The sequence below is a fragment of the Trichomycterus rosablanca genome, chromosome 18 (assembly GCF_030014385.1).
Source record: "Trichomycterus rosablanca isolate fTriRos1 chromosome 18, fTriRos1.hap1, whole genome shotgun sequence".
In the NCBI taxonomy this organism is placed as follows: domain Eukaryota; kingdom Metazoa; phylum Chordata; class Actinopteri; order Siluriformes; family Trichomycteridae; genus Trichomycterus; species Trichomycterus rosablanca.
This window is the reverse complement of record NC_086005.1, coordinates 13,458,208-13,480,079: the sequence shown is the minus strand read 5'-3', so window position 1 is coordinate 13,480,079 and position 21,872 is coordinate 13,458,208. Positions and strand designations below refer to the sequence as shown.

At 37.8% G+C, this 21,872-nt stretch overlaps 1 protein-coding gene across 2 annotated transcripts; it reads right to left on the bottom strand.

The window, feature by feature from the left end:
• Positions 1–240: 240 nt before the first annotated feature.
• Positions 241–4,874, bottom strand: gdnfa (glial cell derived neurotrophic factor a). Of its 2 annotated transcripts, none has more exons than XM_063014522.1 (2): positions 4,661–4,874; positions 241–752 (listed from the first exon to the last, which is right to left on the bottom strand). In XM_063014522.1, exons 1-2 carry the CDS (start codon positions 4,857–4,859, stop codon positions 241–243), a joined length of 711 nt encoding a protein of 236 aa, XP_062870592.1. In that variant the 5' UTR covers positions 4,860–4,874. The 2 variants fall into 2 exon arrangements, with proteins under 2 accessions (XP_062870592.1, XP_062870591.1); XM_063014521.1 differs by having other exon boundaries at positions 241–773; positions 4,796–4,859.
• Positions 4,875–21,872: the final 16,998 nt, after the last annotated feature.

Here is a 21,872-nt window from a genome sequence, read left to right as displayed (position 1 = left end):
TGCAACTGGAGTACATTATTATCACCACATTTACATTTCAAGCCAGAACTTGAATCTGGTTTGGTAACAGAGTGAATACTGAATAGTTGCTTCTTTGCTGAAACATTTTGCTTATTTTGTTTCTCCTGAGTCTGACCTGCAACACTTTCCCTTTTTTATCCAAGAAGCAGCATTAGTCTCAGCACTGGCTTCAAGTCAGTGAAATGCGAGCCGAAAACAATGTCTTTTTTCAGGTGCAAATCAAATGCAGGCGCACTTCTTTGCTGAATGCTTCTTTAGAGTGTGATACTCTAAGTTGTCATCCAAGAACGATAGGTCATCGTCGAAAGCTATAGGTCGACAGCAGGTCTGTGAAGGCGAGTCTTTGTCCAGCTTCTTGTTCTGTGTAAGGTTGTTTAGGATCTTGTCATAGTTAGTCTCCGAATCGAAACAGGGACCACTGCAGTACCTGAATATTAACTCCTCTTTGGTCTGGTAACCCAACCCTAGGTCTGTCACGTTGAGGTGGATCTCCTTGAGAAGGCACCCACGCGATTGTCCTTTGACTAAATCATCGAAATCCCCCTTGCCCGCTCGGCCTCCGCCTCGTCCTCTGCCTCGTCCCTTCTTCCGATTTGCTGCCCCTTTCTGTTTCCCTCTCCCTCTTTTTCCTTCCAACTCCATATCAGAAGACCTCCGGAGTCTGCCAATGGTAGCTGTGATAAAGTCCATTACATCATCAAACTGGTCTGGGTGGAGTCCGGTGATGTCATCTAAAACAGATAAAACAGAAATGATCAGTAAACAAATTATGTATTGCTATAGCTTGCATGGATGCGCTGTTCGCTGCACCAGTGATGCAAGGTTCCTCATTTAAGCATGACCTCTAAACTCCCTCCAGAACACGATTATGACATTGAGGTACAACAGAATACATCTGTTTAACAACAAACTCGAAACATACACACTCGCCCGCACATCAACACAGACTAAGATGTAGCATCCTTTGATCTACAATGATTTCATTACAGTAGGGATTCCCATAAGTTTTCTTCTTTAAGTCTGCCAATTCTCCTGCATTACGCCATCTGGAAAATCTCTCCAGATTTGTAATTTTTATGTGTTATGTAATTTTTCAAACCTAATTTTATTACAGCTAAACAACTCAAGAAATAAAAAAAGGGTGACAGGCCACGCCACGGAAGTCAAGTAAAGGCAGGTACAAGAAAAAGTTTTCAAGAGTAATCCTGAAGGGTGTGATGAGATTGTAATCTGTCAGGTGATTTCTTTGTCCTTTACTCCTTCTCTTTGTGTAGCGGAAAGACTGGCTTTGCCCTTAGACAGGTGGAGCTGTGTGAATTTCATCAGGTATCACCCGTGTAACCACTGGCTGATAACGTCACTTGATGCGAGTTCATCTCTGGCTGACTGGCTCTGTATGACAGCATCACCTGCAATTGTAAACTTTATTTATATACCACATGACCAAAAGACCTGCCTCTCATTGCATGGAATGACAGAACTACAACGCATTACCAAAGACAACTTCATGTGCATGTCTTATGCGCCAAAGTTCGCTGTGGCTGCAAGTTTTCATACCGACCAAGCTAGAGCATCACATTATACAAGTGATTTGAAGTCCAAGACCAACTAGTCCCATTCTCAAATAGCAACTACAGATCAGTTAGCGTTAGGGCTAGCAAATGCCTCCATTGAGAACTGTGCGGCCAGCTAACCATTTCTTTATTAGTTGCGGCCTCTGCAATGTCCTTGGGTCCATAAATGCACTTAAAGAAAGACCCACCTTTTCCCCACCTCTAATCTCTTGTGTTTACAGATGCCTCTAACTGACAGTCACAAGTTAATTCGACAGGAAGACAGAAATGCCATCCACCACCAACAAAGGGTACAGTCAATCCACTTCCAGCTCCAGGCAACAAGATGCCTTGTGACATTATTTACGAGTTATACAAGAGATGATCGGGTTCTCGAGGATATGGCAATAGTCCAAGCCAGTTTGACTGACTGGTATAAAAATCTGCAGCCATGCTGGCTGTTTGTACAGTCTTGTGCAATAGTTTAAACTCCCCTGATCAAATTCCACAGTTTTTGCATTATTGTAGGACTGGAAAACCTTACTTTAAGGTGTAAATACAGAAAAAGCAAACTGTTAAAACCTGAAGATAAATAAAAATTAAATAATAAAAAAAAGAGAAAACAAAATTGATACATGTGTATCAAACCATATTTGAGTATCCCGCCTTTCATTTTCTAAATCTGAAATAAACATTAATGTGGAGTGTTTAAATCAAAGCACTTTATCATTTTCTTTTCGATTTGTGCCAATTGCAATCACCCGGCATATACAATTTGCAGGTGTAAACTGACAGCAGGGAAGATGGTTTAATCTGTGACTTTATATTTTGCTATAAATAAACTTTATATTATGCTTGTCAAAAGCTATCTATGAGGCCGCTCAGGTGGCGCAGCGGTAAAATACTCTAGCACGCCATGGGATTTCAAATATGGCTGGGCTGGGCAGCCACATGAACAACAAATGGCTGTTGTTCAGGGTGGGATGAGCCGGACCAGGGTCTAACAAGAGGGTTCCTGACTGATGGCGCCTGCGCAGAGTTGAGGAATAATGCTGATCAGGGTGTGGCTTTCCGTGCACAAGGCTGATCCGCATATGAACTCGCCTCATGCAGGTGAAAAGATGCAGTCGGTACTGCACACGTGTCGGGCGTGTGTCAGTTGCGAAGCTCCTCAGTCAGCAGTGGAGGGTTATATCGGTAGAGGTGAAGTGTAATGCTGTCAGGCTAATTGGATACGACTAGATTAGGGGAGAAAATTGGGGGGGAGGAATTGGAGAAAAAGAGGGGAAAAAAGCTATCTATGATGGATAAAATCATCACCAATAATATAAAAGTTTTCTATATACTAAATAAATAATAATTATTAATAAAACCTTTAATAATAATTAATTTAGTAATACTAACAACAGTAATAATGAACATCATAATCCTTATTAAATTATTAGAAATTATCAGAACAACAACAATAATAAAAATAATAATATTTTTAAATGACCTAATTTTTAAATTATTGTTTTTTGAGTAACTCATCAGCTCAAATTTATTTAGTGGCATTTTGTTGAGATTTTTTCTAGCTTTTTTCTCTCTGTCAAATCTGCATTTGCTAAATTGTCCTTGCAACACATCATAGGATGTCCTATTAAGTCTTAAGCAATATTAACAGAAGCTGATGTTGTATTATTTTGTATTTTTTGTATTATTTATGAACTATTCCGGTTCTGCTGATAGCTACGTAGTTGCTGATTGGCTACAGATTAATTTATTTGGGAATTTTATTATATTACTGTTGAAAGACTGGAAAGAATGTGTGTTTACACTGTTTCCTGTGTGGGATGTATTAATGAAGCATTTGTATAATCCACCTGTTACAGCGTAATTGTTGGTATACTGAGTGCAGCACCTCTGAACAAACATCACAAGCATTGTGTGAACAACTGCTGTCCAGCGAGTCGCCAGTGGATTCTGGATTTTATTGTGAATTCGACTGAATTGAATCAGGGTTTGTTATTAGTGGTTGACAGTTGGTCTAGCTGCTTTGTCATCATGAGAAAGTGTGTCTGAACTGATGTGTACAGAAGACCTTGACCTTACTTAACTCCAGGCCTTTTTTTTTTCAGAAGATTTTAAAGCATTCAATAAATCAGACAATTTTTTATGTAATGTAATTGTATTTCAGAACAGACATTTAGAATGCTTTACTGGGCACAGTGAAAAACAGATGCCAGTTAACATCACAATAAAACATGGGATTAAAGCAAGCCGTATTCAAAATAAACGCTGGATCATTTAGCAAGTTGCAGCTTGCTTAGGATTCCATACCTTATCTAGAAAACGTTCAGGTTTACTACTGTGTAAATACAACAGTGTCATCTTTAGTTAAACAAAATGAGACACATTTTACTCCGCTTTTGAAATGGACATAAACACAGAACTTGTTACAAGTCTGTGTTGACCTTAACCATCCATGCATGGCAAAAGTTCCTTGTTTGTCAGGATTCACAGCAGGAATCCATTGAGGAACGTGGTAAAGATTCTACCAGAGGAACCACAAATGATGACAAACAAATCCATAGAAAATATGCTGTTCCTCATGGTTTTGATGAATAAAATAATTTGATTATGATTATGACTCATGCAGTGGATACAAATTAAGACACCTCTGATCAGTGTGTACTGTCCTGGTCTTTGCATAACATTTAAAAATATGATTGCATTTTCCACTAGGAGGAATCTTTACAAAGTGGTTTTGCTCCATATTTTCTAACCCTAGTGGTTTTAAAGCTTTAGTTTTAGTGAAACCACACTGTACATCTGTATATTGGCAGCTATGTTGCTTTGGTTTAGTTTTGTATAATCATCCATGGCACGTCAAAGATGGTACGATTTCTGCTTGGGAGAGTAAGCTGTTTGGAAAATGTGCCCTTTTCAGTACTTTAAGAAATGTGTAAGCAGGTGACGATTTTTAATTTGTGCTGCTGTCAGAACATCTGGCAATAAATGCGGAGTACATTGTGGTCATCTTGACCACGATAAACAATGCTTTAATACTGTATGTTCATCTTAGATGTTTTAGTGTGTTAACTCACATTGTTCTTCCATAGAGGCTTGTTTCAGACTGGCGATGTCGAGACGAGAATTTATGACTGGGTCCCGGACAAGAGGCTCACTGCGGCGCTCGGCTTGAGAAGCTCTCTTGTTAGACAGCTGCAGCTTGTGGAAGAGAGGGCGAGCGGACACGGAGCTCAGGAGCAACAAACACGTGGCTAGAACATCCCATAACTTCATTTTAGACTCAGTTCCTATGGAAGGAGCTGAAAAGAAACAAATGTGATATGAAGTTTACACTGTGCACAAATGTTCAAGTTACACAGACAGATAGGGCGATAACAATTACCAAAATGTGTTGGTTTTACGTATGCTTCAATAATCAGGAGACCTTTATCTCCTTACTATCACAACCTGATGAATTCCATGGGCATCTAAAGTGGCTAGACATTTGCATTAAACATAATGTCCGGAGATCTCCCTGTTTCTACCATTGTTACCTGCTGAACGTCGTGGGCATCTGCAGCAACTGAACCTGCACTGGATGCAATTTTCAGAGACCTTTATGTCGTCATTTTAACTACTTGCTGGATGTCATGGCTACCTCAATGACTGCACTTTTATTTAATACAATTGTCCCTTCTGGTTAGCATGGTCATTTGCAGTGACTGCACCTGCATTGGTGCATTTACCATTGTTGGATTTCATAGTCTGCAGTGACAGCAACAGCACTGAATATAATGAGTCTACTTGCTGGATAACATGGTCACCTGCAGTGACTGTAGGGAGAAGGCCATGTCCTTATTATTACACCCTGCTGCATGCTATAGATCTCTGCAGTGACTGGACCTCCAATTGATCAACAGTTGCTGCTAAAATTGCCAGATTACTGAACATTCTTGGTATCTGCATTGACTAAACCTGTATTCCCATGTTCTCATCATTGCCTTTTGTCCTATGACTGACCCAAAGTCTATAATTTCTGCCGGGTTTCATGTTACAAGTGTTGTCCTTCTACTTGTAGTTCATACACAAAATATGAACAAAATTAAGTAAAACAACAATACACAAAACAAAAAGTGTCAGTAGGTGCTAGACCATGTAAACACCTTTAATGTGGCTTTGCATAGATTCTACAAGTACTGAAGAAATGGAACACCACTCTTTTTTAACTAATCTTTGATGATGGTTTTGAAGAGCACTGTTTTACCACATCATCAAAAAATCTCCCAGAGGTTTCCAATTTGATTGAAATCTGGCAACTGTAAATACTGTAGTATTACTTTTAATGCATAAAACCATGAAATAACCCCATTGGTGGCATCATAAAAGAGAAAACCAAGGCCATATTCACAATATACATTGGGGGGGACACGTCCACCCCAATATTCAGAAATGCTTAAATGCACCCCCCCCCCAACTGATAGCATATTCTGCTCACTAGCTTTGCGTAACATTAGGATCCATCAGTGTTCTTATTAGTTGTTGATATAGCAGCAATGTTTTCGTGGTTCTGATTTTGGATAAAACTCCTACCCCACCAATCATGTCTGACTCAGCCAATCATGTCTGATGCCCAGCCAACCGATAGCACCGCTGAGATTCAAACCTGGAATGGGGAAGTGGAGGGTAGCATAATAGCAACATGGTTTCCCAGACAAAGATGAGGTCTTTTCCTGGACTAAAATGACTTTTTGAGCTGATTTCAATTTAGTCCATGAAATATGTCTGGGAAACTGGTTTGTAATGTTTAGGCAGCTTTTCCTTTCCACTGTTACCCTAGGCTTACTCATTACACACTTGGACTTGGATCCCTGTAAAGCTGTTTTCATGTTAAAGATCAAAAGTGCACAGTATAAATAAATCAGATATATTATTTTTATTTAACTACATTCAGATTTTAAACAGTAAAATCAACCTAAATATAATTTATATTTATAAAAATACTATATCCAGTTGCAATTATTATTTCTTTTTAATGTATTTTAAATGCACAACACAAACCATGCATCAAACGGAAAATACCTTTGCACATGCAGAGCAAATTTCATGTAGACCAAATTATCAGCCCCCAGCAATGATATGTATGAAACATTCTACAGTTACATGCTTTTCATTTTAGATGCATCATTTGCAACTTTCCAAAGCATACAAACTGTACTGCTCTGCATAGTTTCAGCTAATGTTGAACAGATTGTTGTCAATACTTTCAATTATCTGAACGCTAAAGCATGTTTCAATCTTTTATTTTTAATATAACATCAGCAACACATGGTTTTAAACATGTTAACATCATATATTCTACAAATATACACATTGATACCTTTTCTGCATAGTTTAGCCACATATTGTATAATGTGAACTCTCTCCAGACCTGAAAGTGTCACTGTATGCTCATGAAACATGTCGCCTCAGATCATTCCTCTTAAATGTTGAAAGCAGCTTGTTTGTTTACATTCCTCTCCTAATTAAAAATTGAATTCCTCAGCATCTGACTGGAGTAGAAACTTGACTGACAAAATCAAGGAAAGCTTGGACCCTCCAGGTCTAGGGCTGTTGTAGCTTAGCGGGTAAGGTACTAGATTAGTAATCAAAAGGTCGCTGGTTCAAGCCCCACTACTGCCAGGTTGCCACTGTTGGGCCCTTGAGCAAGACCCTCATCTTCATTACTGTAAGTTGCTTTGAATAAAAGCGTGTGCTAAATGCCAAAAATGTAAATCATAAAAACAATATTAAACTGTATTGTAATAGTTTTATCATTTGTTGTGTCTTCTATTGAGAACTGATTCTTAATATTAAATGATGAAAACATATACATGTGGTCCAATTTAAAGGAAACAGGTTAGAAGCAGTGTAAACTGCGATAAAATGAATTGATGTACATGTATCTACTTATATTTATGTGTACAGTATGTTAATGACTGTCTTATATTAATGAGTGTGTATATTAATTATTGGTGTGTACATTGTTGTGTTTGGACTCCTCGCTGGTCTTGGAAAGCTGACAGCACAGTTACTAATGTTAATTATGCATCAGCTACAGATGTTTATTTGAGCTGGAATGAAAATCTCTGTGAAGTTGGCTGGGCTGAAGAATCCCTAGCAAATCTGAGTGCATCACAGCAAGACAGCAATGTACAGGGAACCATCTGGGCTACAGTCAGTAATTGTACCCAGAAAGTTTATGTGTAAGGTAGGTGAAGCTTTTAAAATAGTATATACATGCATGTATTAGATAGGTGTAACTAATACAACTAATAAAACTAATACAACTTTATAATTGTGTATTTAAAGCTAGGATCTGCAGTAAACTCTACAGCCGCTTTGCTCACACACTGAATTCTTGCATAAAAATATGCTGCTGGTTACCTCAGGTTGTTCCCTTTAACATAAACCATCTATTATTATTAGTTTTGTCTAAAGTATTATTTTCCAGTTCAAGTTAGACAAAATAGTTACAGATAAATAAAAACAAACAAGCTGCTCCTATAATAAAAATAAACCAAATGAAAGGGATGGGTTCACATGTACACAGTGGAGCTCTCTGGCAAGACAGAAATCTGAAGGAGAAACACATTACATGACCTGCACAGTAAAGATCACACACATGTGATACAGATTTTTGGGGTAAAGGTTCTTTGAAGCAAAGCCTAGAACAACCATCCTAAATGCTTATTTTGATGGATGGTAACAAGTGGTACACGTTTTTAATAGTGCCATGAGTTATTTACCCCCATTTGATTAGTTTATGGATGATGTTGGGTAAAAATAGACCCCTGGTAGCATGCGTATTGTTGGCTTTTATTTATTTATTTAATTTTACATAAGTAAATTAAAAAATAAATATAGTTACTTAAGGTTTATTGCTTTATTTTTGTCTAGTCATGCCTTATATTCTTGGACTTAAAAATAATACATTCTTGCAATAATTTCAGAAGTACAATGTGATGATTTGTGCTCTTGAGTGAGTTGTGTCTGACCATGACGCGTAACAATATGCACAAAGTTTTGCGTCTACAGAAAAGTAGAGTGGGTCTATATGAAAAGTAAAATGCAAAATGTTTAATACATAACAATGCCAAGGGTGCCACAGACTTGTATTCAAATTTCACTTTAGGGTATGACTAAACTTTGAATGGATCTTAAAAGAATGCGTGTCCGTGCCAGGAACACAAATACCAACGCCCGACTTCTGTAAAACATGCGTAACGCGCACTGCCCAAAACCCCCTTAATCAAACTCCTAAATCTGAACCCATTTTAATTCAGTTTTGTTTTAATTGAAATATGTCTGATTTACCTTAAATTGGGCCCATGCAGACCTGTCGTTCACACAAAAACACACCTCCAGATGGTTGCATTAAAGGATCCAGAACGCATTAAAAGATTCTACACGTGAGGGGAATCCCCACATCCATTCATAACAGGTATCCACAGCATCCAAACTACACAGTCCATCAGTATTTTTTATGTATCTGTGTTTGGATTTGTGTCCCAACCTACAGCCCTGTGTCCCCAGCGCGCACTGAGTCGAGCAACAACCGGATGCTGTTAAACTCCTCTCTGGTAACCTGACAGCAATCTTCCATCACCGAGTGCCAAGAACCGAATGAAGACATCAGGACTGTGTGCTGGATCAGTTTCACTATTCTCTATTCACGCCTGCACGACTCCGCTCGTAACCCCGAGCCGCACATCTCTCCAAAACACCAAAACACGCATCCTGTGATCAGAGACAGAAACGCTGGTAAATTCCCGGTGTGAAGTTGAACTGTAGAATTGTAGTGAGTTTCATTTCTCCGCTCTTATTGTAAGTCTGTTATTCCTGTTCTAATCAGGTCCAGCGTTTATTTCCACACTGGTGCGCATTTACGCGTCAAGTCGCTCTGCTCAGTGCAGCCGCTTTATATAGATTTAGTGCTCTGACGTTTCCTCAAGTCCGTCCTCCACCTCCAAATTATACCCACAGACACAAGCACTGCACAACATATCGCCTTCTAACACTCTAAAATCTGTTCGACAATTCTAGTAATATAATAATACTTATTATTATTATTATAACGTTGATTGGCTGATCTAATTTTCACCAGGTTCTTAGGTGTTAGTGAGTGACTGTGTGACTGATTAATTGGTGCCCTGTTCAGATTTTGTTCCTGCCTCCACCACGACCCTGGTAGGGATTAAATGGTCAATGCCATCCACACTTAAATCCAAATCAACAAATTCATGTATTACAATTAATGTATTATTTTTATTATTAGTAGTAGTAGTTGGAATATTGTGCTAAATTACATTTCAACAAATTGTACAGCAAAGGACAGCTGTAGCCTAGTGGTTAAGGTACTGGACTAGTAATCAGAAGGTTGCTGGTTCAAGCCCCACCTCTGCCAGGTTGCCACTGTTGGGCCCTTAACCTTAACCCTCTTGCTTAGATTGCATACTGTCACAACTGTAAGTCACTTTGGATAAATGCTGAAAATGTAAATAGTGAGGCTACTATTTTGACCACAACATATAGATATTGTGTGTGGATTACGACACAGCCCTCCAGCTTGCCAGCTAAAACAATGTCCTCCTTGCTCTCTGTGCATACTCATACAGCAAGTTTTTGGATATTTTAAACAAACATTCATGTTGAGTTATTGTAGACATGATTTGATTTTGATTCCTTGATCAGACACTGTATTAAAAAGTTTGTATATTCTATCTCAGCTTACAAACATCTATTTGTTTCATTCTAATTAATAATTTTTTTTGTTTTTTGTTATTAATTGATTAAATATTTGATTAAATATTAATATTAATATTTGATTAAATATTTGTTAAGGCAACATACTACTTGAACAGCAGAAAAGCCACTTTTTGCACTTAATATGCCCAGAAAATTGCCAAATTTGTTATAGTGTTCCATCCACAAACCAGTAAGCTATTTACCATGGTTCCTACAGCAATTTAAAGCTTGTTTATGGGTCACAATGATCAAAAAGATGTCACACTTAAATGTAGTGTACAGTGCACTGTAAACATACTACATAAATACTGCTGATGTGCAGTGAGGGGTTGACTATACATCACTTTTAACAGCAGGTAAGATTTTTGTTCGTAAAATTGTGCCACAGGGTTAGTAATTGTTTATGCTATTTGTTTTCTATCTTATAATATGAATGCAAAATTGTATGCTGCACATTTCTCACTAATGGTTTTATTACTAAGGGCTGGATTTCTTATTTATAAGAAACCTAATTCAAGGGTGCAAATAGAAGCTTGTCCTATCTTTAACCCTACATAAATTACAGCCACACTCTGTTGAAATGTGTTAGGTGTTTTGTGTCAGATATAGCTGTCGGGTATTCTATAGATGACAAGAGCCAGTAATGTAACACTGCTTCTACTGTTCCTTCTGTTTGGCACCTGAGGAGCTCCTACCATTTTTAAGGTAATTGAACACCCCATTGTCACCTTTTGATCTTTTATTTTAAAGGTCTCTAATGATGAACTCAAATTGTGGACCACTTAGTTGCATGAATTTCAGGTCAGCATGCACAGCACAGAAAAAACAAAACGTGATCCCGGGACTGTACAGTACTTTGTGGCATTTTGCACAAAAATTTTCAACCATGTAAACTGTTTGAGCATTTCTTTGGTGGTGGTTCTTTCATGGTTATATTGCAAAATGGTATCTAAATTTTCAGATAATTGTGGTAAAAGCCATTTGGTGTCAAAGATCAACACACAACATAGATAGCTGTGGCCAAAAAAGCATGGTTTGGGTTCCTGGACGTCTACATCAATTCCTTATAAAATGTGTTCTGATCTTCACCTGAAGCGGTTCTTTTCCATCTCTATTCAATACAGTCCAGGCTGAAAAGATGATGTGAATAGCTAATGTAAGCTTGTTTATCATCAACAAAGATTGCTGTATCTGCTAACCAGGCCATCTTAAGTTCACAACCTCTTTAAGTCATGCATCACCACCTTAATTGGGTTAAGGTCTGGAATCTAACTTTAATTTGCCATTGCAAACTGCAGAATGTCTTAGTTTATTATATTTAGTGTTTATTATATTTAGTGCTGGTGACACAACACGGCACTACTCCATCCTCTTCCTGTAAAATGTATACATACAGTGTTAAATTTGTTGTTTTTTAAGCAGTTCAAAGCTTAAAACAGCAAAGCGGATACAATCCATCATGCTTTATGCTGTACAGATTGGAGAAGACTTTGGTGTTGGGATAGGGAGCTTTTCTTTCTCTTTTGCATTTCTGCTTTTGTGCATTCAAGTAAATACACAGCACATTGTCCTGTGTGTTTATGTGTGTGTATACATTTGGGTATTCTTACAACCAACTACTTTAACCTTAGCTCAATTAATGTAACACCTGACTTATGGAGACATCATTACCCAAAAGGTCACATACTTTCTGCATCCTTGACTGTCAATAATTAATGTCAAATTCAGTATGCTGAATAAAGACATGAAAACTACAATAGTCTGTGTGTTCTTAGTTCAGGCAGCTTGTCTATTGTTAGAACTTGGATAAAGATTAGACCACATTTTATGAGGACATAATGTAGAAATCTAGGTCAATCCGGTCAAGGGTTCACAAACTTTCTCATTTGATTTACTGTAAATTGTTCCTGCAGTGATGGATCTTGTTTAAGATTTTGTTTTAAAGGTGCACAGGGTGGAATTCTGGCTGTTTTTACTGAATTATACCATATGATATAAATTGCTAGGAATGTAATGGAAGCCGGGGAGGATTTAATAAAAACCAGTCAGAAAGAACCATATAAAACTAAACAGTACTTGTGTTTTTATGTGGTCCATATATTCCCTTTTAGTTGTCTCAGATATTTAGAAACATACACCAATTAGTCATAACATTAAAACTATCAGCTCCACTTACCATATAGAAGCACTTTGTAGTTCTACAATTACATACTGTAGTCTATCTATTTCTCTACATACTTTTTTAGTCTGCTTTCATCCTGTTCTTCAATGGTCAGGACCCCCACAGGATCACCACAGAGTGTATTATTTAGGTGGTGGATCATTCTCAGCAGTGCAGTGACACTGACATGGTGGTGGTGTGTTAGTGTGTGTTGTGCTGGTATGAGTGGATCAGACACAGCAATGCTGATGGGAGTTTTAAAATGCTGTGTCCACTCACTGTCCTACCTAGTTGGTCCACCTTGTAGATGTAAAGTCAGAGATGATCGCTCATCTATTGCTGCTGTTTGAGTTGGTCATCTTCTAGACCTTCATCAGTGGTCACAGGACGCCGCCCACTGGGCGCTGGTGGCTGGATGTTTTTGGTTGGTGGAGTATTCTCAGTCCAGCAGTGACAGTGAGGTGTTTAAAAACTCCATCAGCGCTGCTGTGTCTTATCCACTCATACCAGCACAACACACACTAACACACCACCACCATGTCATTGTCACTGCAGTGCTGAGAATGACACACCACCCAAATAATACCTACTCTGTGGTGGTCCTGTAGGAGTCCTGACCATTGAGGAACAGTGTGAATGCAGGCTAAAAAAGTATGTAGAGAAATAGATGGACTACAGTCAGTAATTGTAGAACTACAAAGTGCTTCTATATGGTAAGTGGAGCTGATAAAATGCACAGTAAGTGTAGAAACGAGGTCATAATGTTATGCATGATCGGTGTAAATTAAAAGTTAATATGAAATTTAAACCTTGTTAGGATAGAAATACACTGTACTGTACATTGCATCCATAATATCCAAAATAACGTCAGAAGCTCTGTATCTTCAAAAGCAAATCACACGCCAAACTGGTTTGACTGTAGACAGTTGACTGCATTTGAAAATGAGATGGACTAAATCCTACTTCCGGAGCTCAAATCCTCGGAAACGAAAGCTGGCATATTTTGTTTTCAGTAGGTATTAGTGTGAATACTTCTGAAGTGCTGACAATCTAACAGACGTGTTCATTCATTCATTCAGTCTATGAGACTGTACCCTGAAGCGTGTTGTGCTCTGCACAGTGCTTCATAATGGGGTTTAAGATGATGCCACTTTAAAGCGTGTGAAAAAAAAGTTTGTGAATCTTTGGAAACTGTGTGGAGTCGAGAGTGAATGGCATTTGAACCATGATCCAATCTTCATCCCAGTCATAATAATAAGTAAAAACGACAGCAAACACAACATCTGTCGTGTCTATGTTGACTTAAAGATTTAAAAGTAGGTAAGGCTTTATATTTATAACTAACCAAACCTGATCCATTAACAATAACCTCCTGCTTTTTGTAGATGTTCCCGCAGCAGTTGGGAGTTATTTTGAATCATTCCTCCTGACAAAACTGTTTTTGTTCATTTACATTTCAGGAATATCTTGTCTGAATGGCCAGCTTTAGATCAAGTTACAGTATTTCAACAGGATTGAGGTTGGCGGCCAATTTTAAAATAATATCTTCTCTAGGGACCGCACTTGTTGATTTTACTTTTGACTTTTCGATCATTGTCCCATTGCATGAGCTTTAGAGCACACACAGTTGCCCTGACTTTACTGCTGTAGTATTTCCAGATCAAACTTGAATTTGCTGGTCCCTCATTAATTGCAAGCCATCCAGACCCTGAGACAGCAAACACAGATTGTAGGGCTGAGGTTTTGATATTGAATTACAGTGGTTTATTTTATATAATTCTTTTTGGTCAGAAATATGCAGACACACCTTTCAATGTGTATTTAGGGGTATAAAATAAATCATATAGTAATGTAATCTTAACATACAGCTAGTAGCAGCCGCTCAGGTGGCGCAGCGGTAAAATAGGCTAGCACACCAGAGTTCGGGTTTCGAATACATCCTATTGAATCTCAGCTCTGCCTTTCGACTGGGCTGGGCGGCTGCATGAACAATGATTGGCTGTTGTTCAGGGTTAAAGGTAAAAAGTCGGATGATAGGTCCTCATAACTGGTGCAACTGCGGCACCTGCTGGCTGACTGATGGTGCCTGCACAGGGCTGAAGAATAATGCTGATGGGGGTGTGGCCCTCCGTACACAGTGCCCGTCTGTGTATGAACTCGTGCAGGTGAAAAATGCAGTCTGTACTGACTGTGCATACTGGAGGGGGCGTATGTCAGTTGAGAGGCGTCCTCAGTCAGCGGTGAAGGATCGAATCAGTATAGAGGACATAATCAGAGGGAAATTGGACATGACTAGATTAGGGGAGAAAATTGGGGGGGGAAAAAGTGGGAAAAATAATAAAAACAAAAAAAATTAAAAAACCTAAAGCTAGTAGCAAATAGAAATCTGCTTTTTAAAGGCTTTACATAAGAGAAACTGTGGCAGCAGGAACTTAATCTGCAACCTACTGAATAGTAATCTAGAGCCTCAAGTGATAAGCTTACACTGCCTTAGTTGCCCTAATGAGCACTGTTGTGAAGGACATCTCGTGTAGGGTTTAGGAATAATATTAAATATACTGCTATTGTCTCTGAAGCAGTAACAAGAAATTCTGAGCAGCCACTACGGCTGATTCCATATTAATGCTTCAGGCTATAGAGCATGCTCAAAGTGGTGTATAGATACCCACAGATATTTCCACAGAACTGTTCCTGTAGTGCTTTTAAGCAAGCTGGATAGGCAGATGTGTTTCTAGAGCAGTGGTTTCCTCTGTGGTAAAGCCCCATAAACAACACACGTGTTCACTTAATGTCTGTTGAATCCCACCGGTGACCCAGTGCTCTGCTGTTAGAGTTGAAGCCAAAAGTTTACATTCCATTGTAGAGGACATCATGACAGTCCTAAAAATGTACTGATTTCTGCAACAGTTTATTTTTGTAAATGACTTCTAAAAATGGCTTCTGGCACAGCTCTTTGGTTGTTTGAACAGGGTCTGTTGTAATCCTGACCAGGTTAAAGTGGCCTGTAAAAATTAAATACAAAAAATATACAGTATATACACTGATCAGCCATAACATTAAAACCACCTCCTTGTTTTTACACTCACTGTCCATTTTATCAGCTCCACCTACCACATAGAAGCACTTTGTAGTTCTACAATAACAGACTGTAGTCCACCTGTTTCTCTACATACTTTTTTTTAGCCTGCTTTCACCCTGTTCTTCAATGGTCAGGACCACCACAGAGTAGGTATTATTTGGGTGGTGGGTCATTCTCAGCACTGCAGTGACACTGACATGGTGGTTGTGTGTTAGTGTGTGTTGTGCTGGTATGAGTGGATAAGACACAGCAGCGCTGCTGGTGGAGTTTTTAAACACCTCACTGTCACTGCTGGACTGAGAAAAGTCCACCAACCAAAAATATCCAGCCAACAGTGCCTCGTGGGCAATGTCCTGTGACCACTGATAAAGTTCTAGAAGATGACCAACTCAAACAGCAGCAATAGATGAGCGATCATCTCTGACTTTACATCTACAAGGTGGACCAACTAGGTAGGAGTGTCTAATAAATAATACCTGCTCTGTGGTGGTCTTGTGGGGGTCCTGTGCATTGAAGAACAGGGTGAAAGCAGGCTAAAAAAGTATGTAGAGAAACAGATGGACTTCAGTCAGTAATTGTAGAACTACAAAGTGCTTCTATATGGTAAGTGGAGCTGATAACATGGACAGTAAGTGTAGAAACAAGGAGGTGGTTTTAATGTTATGGCTGATTGGTGTATAGACACATGCACACACATGCTGCATTTTGTTCAGATCATGTTAGTATCTATTTAAATTGCAAATTGCTAAAAATAGTCAAGCAGTATATGCTGTATTAGCTTTCTTGCCATTATAAGATCAGCATGGTGTTTATAGTATAAATGATATAGGGGTTTAATCAGCAAAACACTCAAACAAGTATATGGAAATTCTGATTGACTCACCTTAGTACTTTAGGGCATTTAAAATTTAATTGTTTAATTGTGGTGTTTTATGCCACGACTATAGGGAGTGTGGGCAAAGATCATAGTGTCAAACAACATGGACACATAATGCATGAGAACTTTTTAGTCTACATTGGCATTTTGCCCCATTGTGAGGTAAACATCATGGCTTTTATAGGCTGAGCTCTAAGTAATTCTAAGAAGGTGTGGCTTTTTTACTGGTCATGTGTTCATTCTTTTTTTCTTACAAACCTCTTCATTCTGGTCATGTCTGGTCAAGGTAGGATTAGACAGGGTGTCAAGCCATCTCAGGGCAACACACATTCAAAGCGCCAGTCAATGTTCTTTATGTTTATGGAGATAGAATAAGCATGCAGAAGTATTAACAATGGCAGTGACTAGAGGTCTAACTTAGGTGCCCAGGATCCATGCTTCCGTGCAGTATCCAATCTACACTATACACTCTCCTGTATGGCCAAAATTGCATGGAAACCCCTTCTAATTACTTAGTTCAGGTGTTTTAGCCACACTTATTGCGAACAGGTATATAATGTCAATCATATATAATGCACTGTGTTTTAAATTTTATAGAGACATATTTTAGCATGACTGTGCACCAAAGTTTGGTGTAGACAAACTCCACAAATGAGAGACCCAATGGTTTTCCAAGCTCATGATCAGGTGTCTGCCAACTTTTGACCATATAGTCTGCCACCTAAGCCACTGTGCCTTGTTTTACCAACATTATTTCAGTGGTATTAAAACTCACATGTGATATAAAGACCAGGATACATCCAAAAAGAACTTGATATTGTTGATATCACTCACTACAGCTTGAAGTCATGGTAGAATTATAAAGGCAGCATTGAGACCTCTGTCCTGGATCTTTGTTACTGGTATAATCAGGTCATGTTACTATGGGGCACAAATTATCTAAATTATACAGATTGCAGTTTGATCCAACCTATAAAAAAACAAAGCAGAAGTCCTACCTTGTATTTTTAATACACTTGTTATGTAAGGCAGTCCTGGGGGTTTAATTTTTTTCCTTACATGACTGAATTATTGAAAGACATATTTGGTTAAAAAAGCAAAACTAGACATTTGTATTCATTCATTCAATGTCTGCTTTATCACCACTTTATTCCGGTCAGGGTCGTGGTGGGTCTGATTCACTGGTATCCAGTTCATCACAAGGCAGACACACACACACACACACACATTTACACAGGGAAAACATGCAAACTCCACATAGAAAAGACATTTACAGTTTTTGGCATTTAGCAGATGCTTTTATCTAAAGCGACTTACAGTACTGTGACATTATATTGTCTAAACAATTACGAGTTAAATGCCTTGCTCAAGGGCCCATCAGTGGCAGTGGTGGGGCTTGAACCAGCGAGTGCCACCTAGAAAGTTGTATTACGTCATTTTACTTAATGGCATAACCTAATTCTCCTAATAACTCCTAATTCCTCATCAATGATTAAGATTATTAAAATTCACTTTAGCTGGTGTCTTCTGTGCTCATATAGGGTCTGCACCCTGTTGACCAAATTCAACCAAGTTCACATACTTTTGATAATACAGTGCATGCATTGCTAACAGGTGTATAAAACCAATTATTATATGCTTTCAACACTGTGACATCTGATTTGGCCTTTTGATGTTTTATGTTCCAGCATGGCCCTGGCTCCATGACTGTGCCCCTGTGCACAAAGCAAGGGTCTTAAAGACTTCCCCAGAGAATCTGAAAATCCTTTCTAAAAGAGTGGGGAGCCTTATTTTGTTCCCATAGTTTGGTTTCCTTGGAATGGCCAATTGACTCACTGTCATGTATCAACATATTTTAGCCACAATTATACTGGGTTGGAATGGAAAGACTTTTTATTGCTGAAAATTAAAAAAAAAATCTACAAATAAATTGCTAAACTGCTAGCTTTAACCAGCCCTGTAAAATATATGACTGGCAGTGATGTCTCAGTGATCAGAGGATGGTGATTGAAGTCCCAATATTACAAGCTTTTACTGTTGGTAAGACCTTTATTCCTTACATTGCAACCTGTGTCAACTGAAACTTGCTTTCAGCTGCACAAAGGAAAATAACAATACACACAAAGAGTAACATTTACAATACAAAGATATACAGATTAAACACATACTTTAAACTATATCAGTGTTAAGAGAAAACTTGATGGGTACAAGAATTGGAACATGATTTTTTACAAATTGATTTATTATAATATAATGAATATAAAACCTCCAGCCTCCTGCAGTACGTCTCTCTCTGTTTGCTTAAGTGCTTTAGTCTATGTGCATGTATCTGTGCTGGAAGGGAAAGGCTGCGGCGTGAGAGAATCACAGCAGAGCTATTATTAGTCAGTAAAGTCAGACTGAGTTGGTTTGGACTGGAGCAGTATGGTGCAGAGGTCAGTGATCAGTGATCAAGCACCAGAGAGAAACAAGACAATGATATTTCCACCCTGCAATGCTTCCATAGGTGTGGTAATAAGTGATAAGAGATGACTCATGTTTAGGGACCTGGACTTTCATCAGTCAAGTGCATATAAACTGTTCATGTTTGAAGTGAGTTTCTGTGTCAATAATAGACTGTATATAAGTTATGCAAACCATGAGTTTGTTAGACATCCTTTTCAAAGCACATTGATACGGAGTCCCACCACACTTTGCAGCTACAACAGTCTACACTCTTCTACAAAGGCTTTCCACAGGACTCTGGAGTGTCTGTGCCCATTTAGTCAAAAGCACATTTCTAAGGTTAGGCATTGATGTTGGATGAGATAGCCTGTTTCATAATTGATGTTCCAGTTTATCCCAAAGACGTTCTCTGGGTTTGTGGTCAGGATGATCAGGGCTCTGTGCAGGTCACTGGAGTTTCTCCACACCAAACTTTATGGTCACCAAATCTGTATGGACATGTTGGAACAGGAAAGGGCAGGAAAGGGCACCTGTGAAAGTTGAGGTTTAGATTAGGGCTTTGACTGGCCCAGTGAACAACATTCAGGGACTTGCCCAAAAGGCACTCCAGTATTGATATGTAGGCAGCTATAGTACCAGTTTTTTGTCTTACCAAACTATGTCCAAGCAGTTAAAATTTTAACAGGTAAACTCCTTTTGAGTTTCAGACACATCTCAAGGATGTGGGCAAAAATGACAATTATATCCTTTAAAAATCAAAAAATTTACAGCACAATACAAGTGGGGTTTACTGCATTTTCAAAGCCTGAGTGGTATTCTCAAGAGTGCAGAAAATTATGAATTACATTACTAGCTCTGCAAAAGCCAGCCTTGTAAACATGCATTATTAAAAGCAAAACAATGTAACAATACTATGTAACAATACTATGTAACAATACTATGTAACAATGCTATGTAACAGTACTATGTAACAATACCATATAACAATACAATGAAACAATACAGTGTAACAATACAATGTAACAATACTATGTAACAATACTATGTAACAATACTATGTAACAATACAATGTAACAGTACTATGTAACAATACTATGTAACAATACTATGTAACAATGCTATGTAACAGTACTATGTAACAATACCATGTAACAATACAATGAAACAATACAGTGTAACAATACTATGTAACAATTCTATGTAACAATACTATGTAACAATACTATGTAACAATACTATGTAACAATACTATGTAACAGTACTATGTAACAATATTATGTAACAATACTATGTAACAATGCTATGTAACAGTACTATGTAACAATACTATGTAACAATACTATGTAACAATACTATGTAACAATACCATGTAACAATACAATGAAACAATACAGTGTAACAATACAATGTAACAATACTATGTAAAAATACAGTGTAACAATACAATGTAACAATACAGTGTAACAATACTATGTAACAAATAGTGTAACAATACTACAGTATATAACAATACTATGTAAAATACAGTGTAACAATACTATGCAACAATGCCATGTAACAATACAATGTAACAAGACAATGTAACAATACAATGCAACAATGCAATGTATCAATACAATGTAACAAGACAATGTAACAATACAATGTAACAAGACAACGTAACAATACTATGTAACAAGACAATGTAACAATACAGTGCAACCATGCAATGTATCAATACTATGTAACAAGACAATGTAACAATACAATGTAACAATACAATGCAACAATGCAATGTATCAATACAATGTAACTAGACAATGTAACAATACTATGTAACAAGACAACGTAACAATACTATGTAACAAGACAATGTAACAATACAGTGCAACCATGCAATGTATCAATACTATGTAACAAGACAATGTAACAATACAATGTATCAATACAATGTAACAAGACAATGTAGCAATACAATGTAACAATACAATGCAACAATGCAATGTATCAATACAATGTAACAAGACAATGTAACAATACAATGTAATAATACAATGTATTAATACAATGTAATAATGCAATGTAACAATACTATGTAACAATACAATGTAATAATGCAATGTAACAATACTATGTAGCAATACTATGTAAAAAATACAGTCTAACATACAATGTAACATACAATGTAACACGACAATGTAACACAACAATGTAACAATGCAGGAGCACCTTGCAATGCAAGATTAGATGCAATGCAAAGCACATCCTGCATGAAACTTTGCAGAATAAAACTATGACATATTCCAAAAGTGGTCAACTAAGCAGCTATTTTTAACCACAGGAGAAAATGTACCACAATGTTGTTGTCAGAGAACATTCTTTTAAACAGCTGCCAAGTGTCTGTACATGATTTGTAGGAATAATGTGTCAGTTTCTTTCAGCACCCATTAAAAGTCAGAACTAGATAAATAAATTCTGTACCAATTGTTTATCATGCAGCCATGTTTTATCCTTGGCATAAACTGGTAGCACAGATGAATGTATTTTTACATTCACTGGTCACTTTATTAGAAACACCATACTAATACTGGTTAAGACCCTACACTCTTCAATATAGTGCCATGGGGTTGTTTTTCAGGTTGTTAGAAACATTCTGCCATGTTGACATGATTGTATCACAATTAAGAGGATGACCTCTGATTTGTATGTTGGAGTCTCAGTGTACCTTTTTTATATCAGGCAGCCATTAGACAATAGCATAGTGATGGTAACTGCAACCCTACTGTAATGATTATAATGGGTGTAAAGAAATAAATACCTGTTTAAGGTCTAATTAACATTATTAATTTAATTAACATTTATTTTATAATTTTCCATTGTGTTCCCGGCCAGAAATTGAATTTACAAACCCCATTTCCAGAAAACTCTCTTGAACTTTTAAAAAAAGGTGGGACAGAGGCATGTTTACCCCTGTGTTGCAT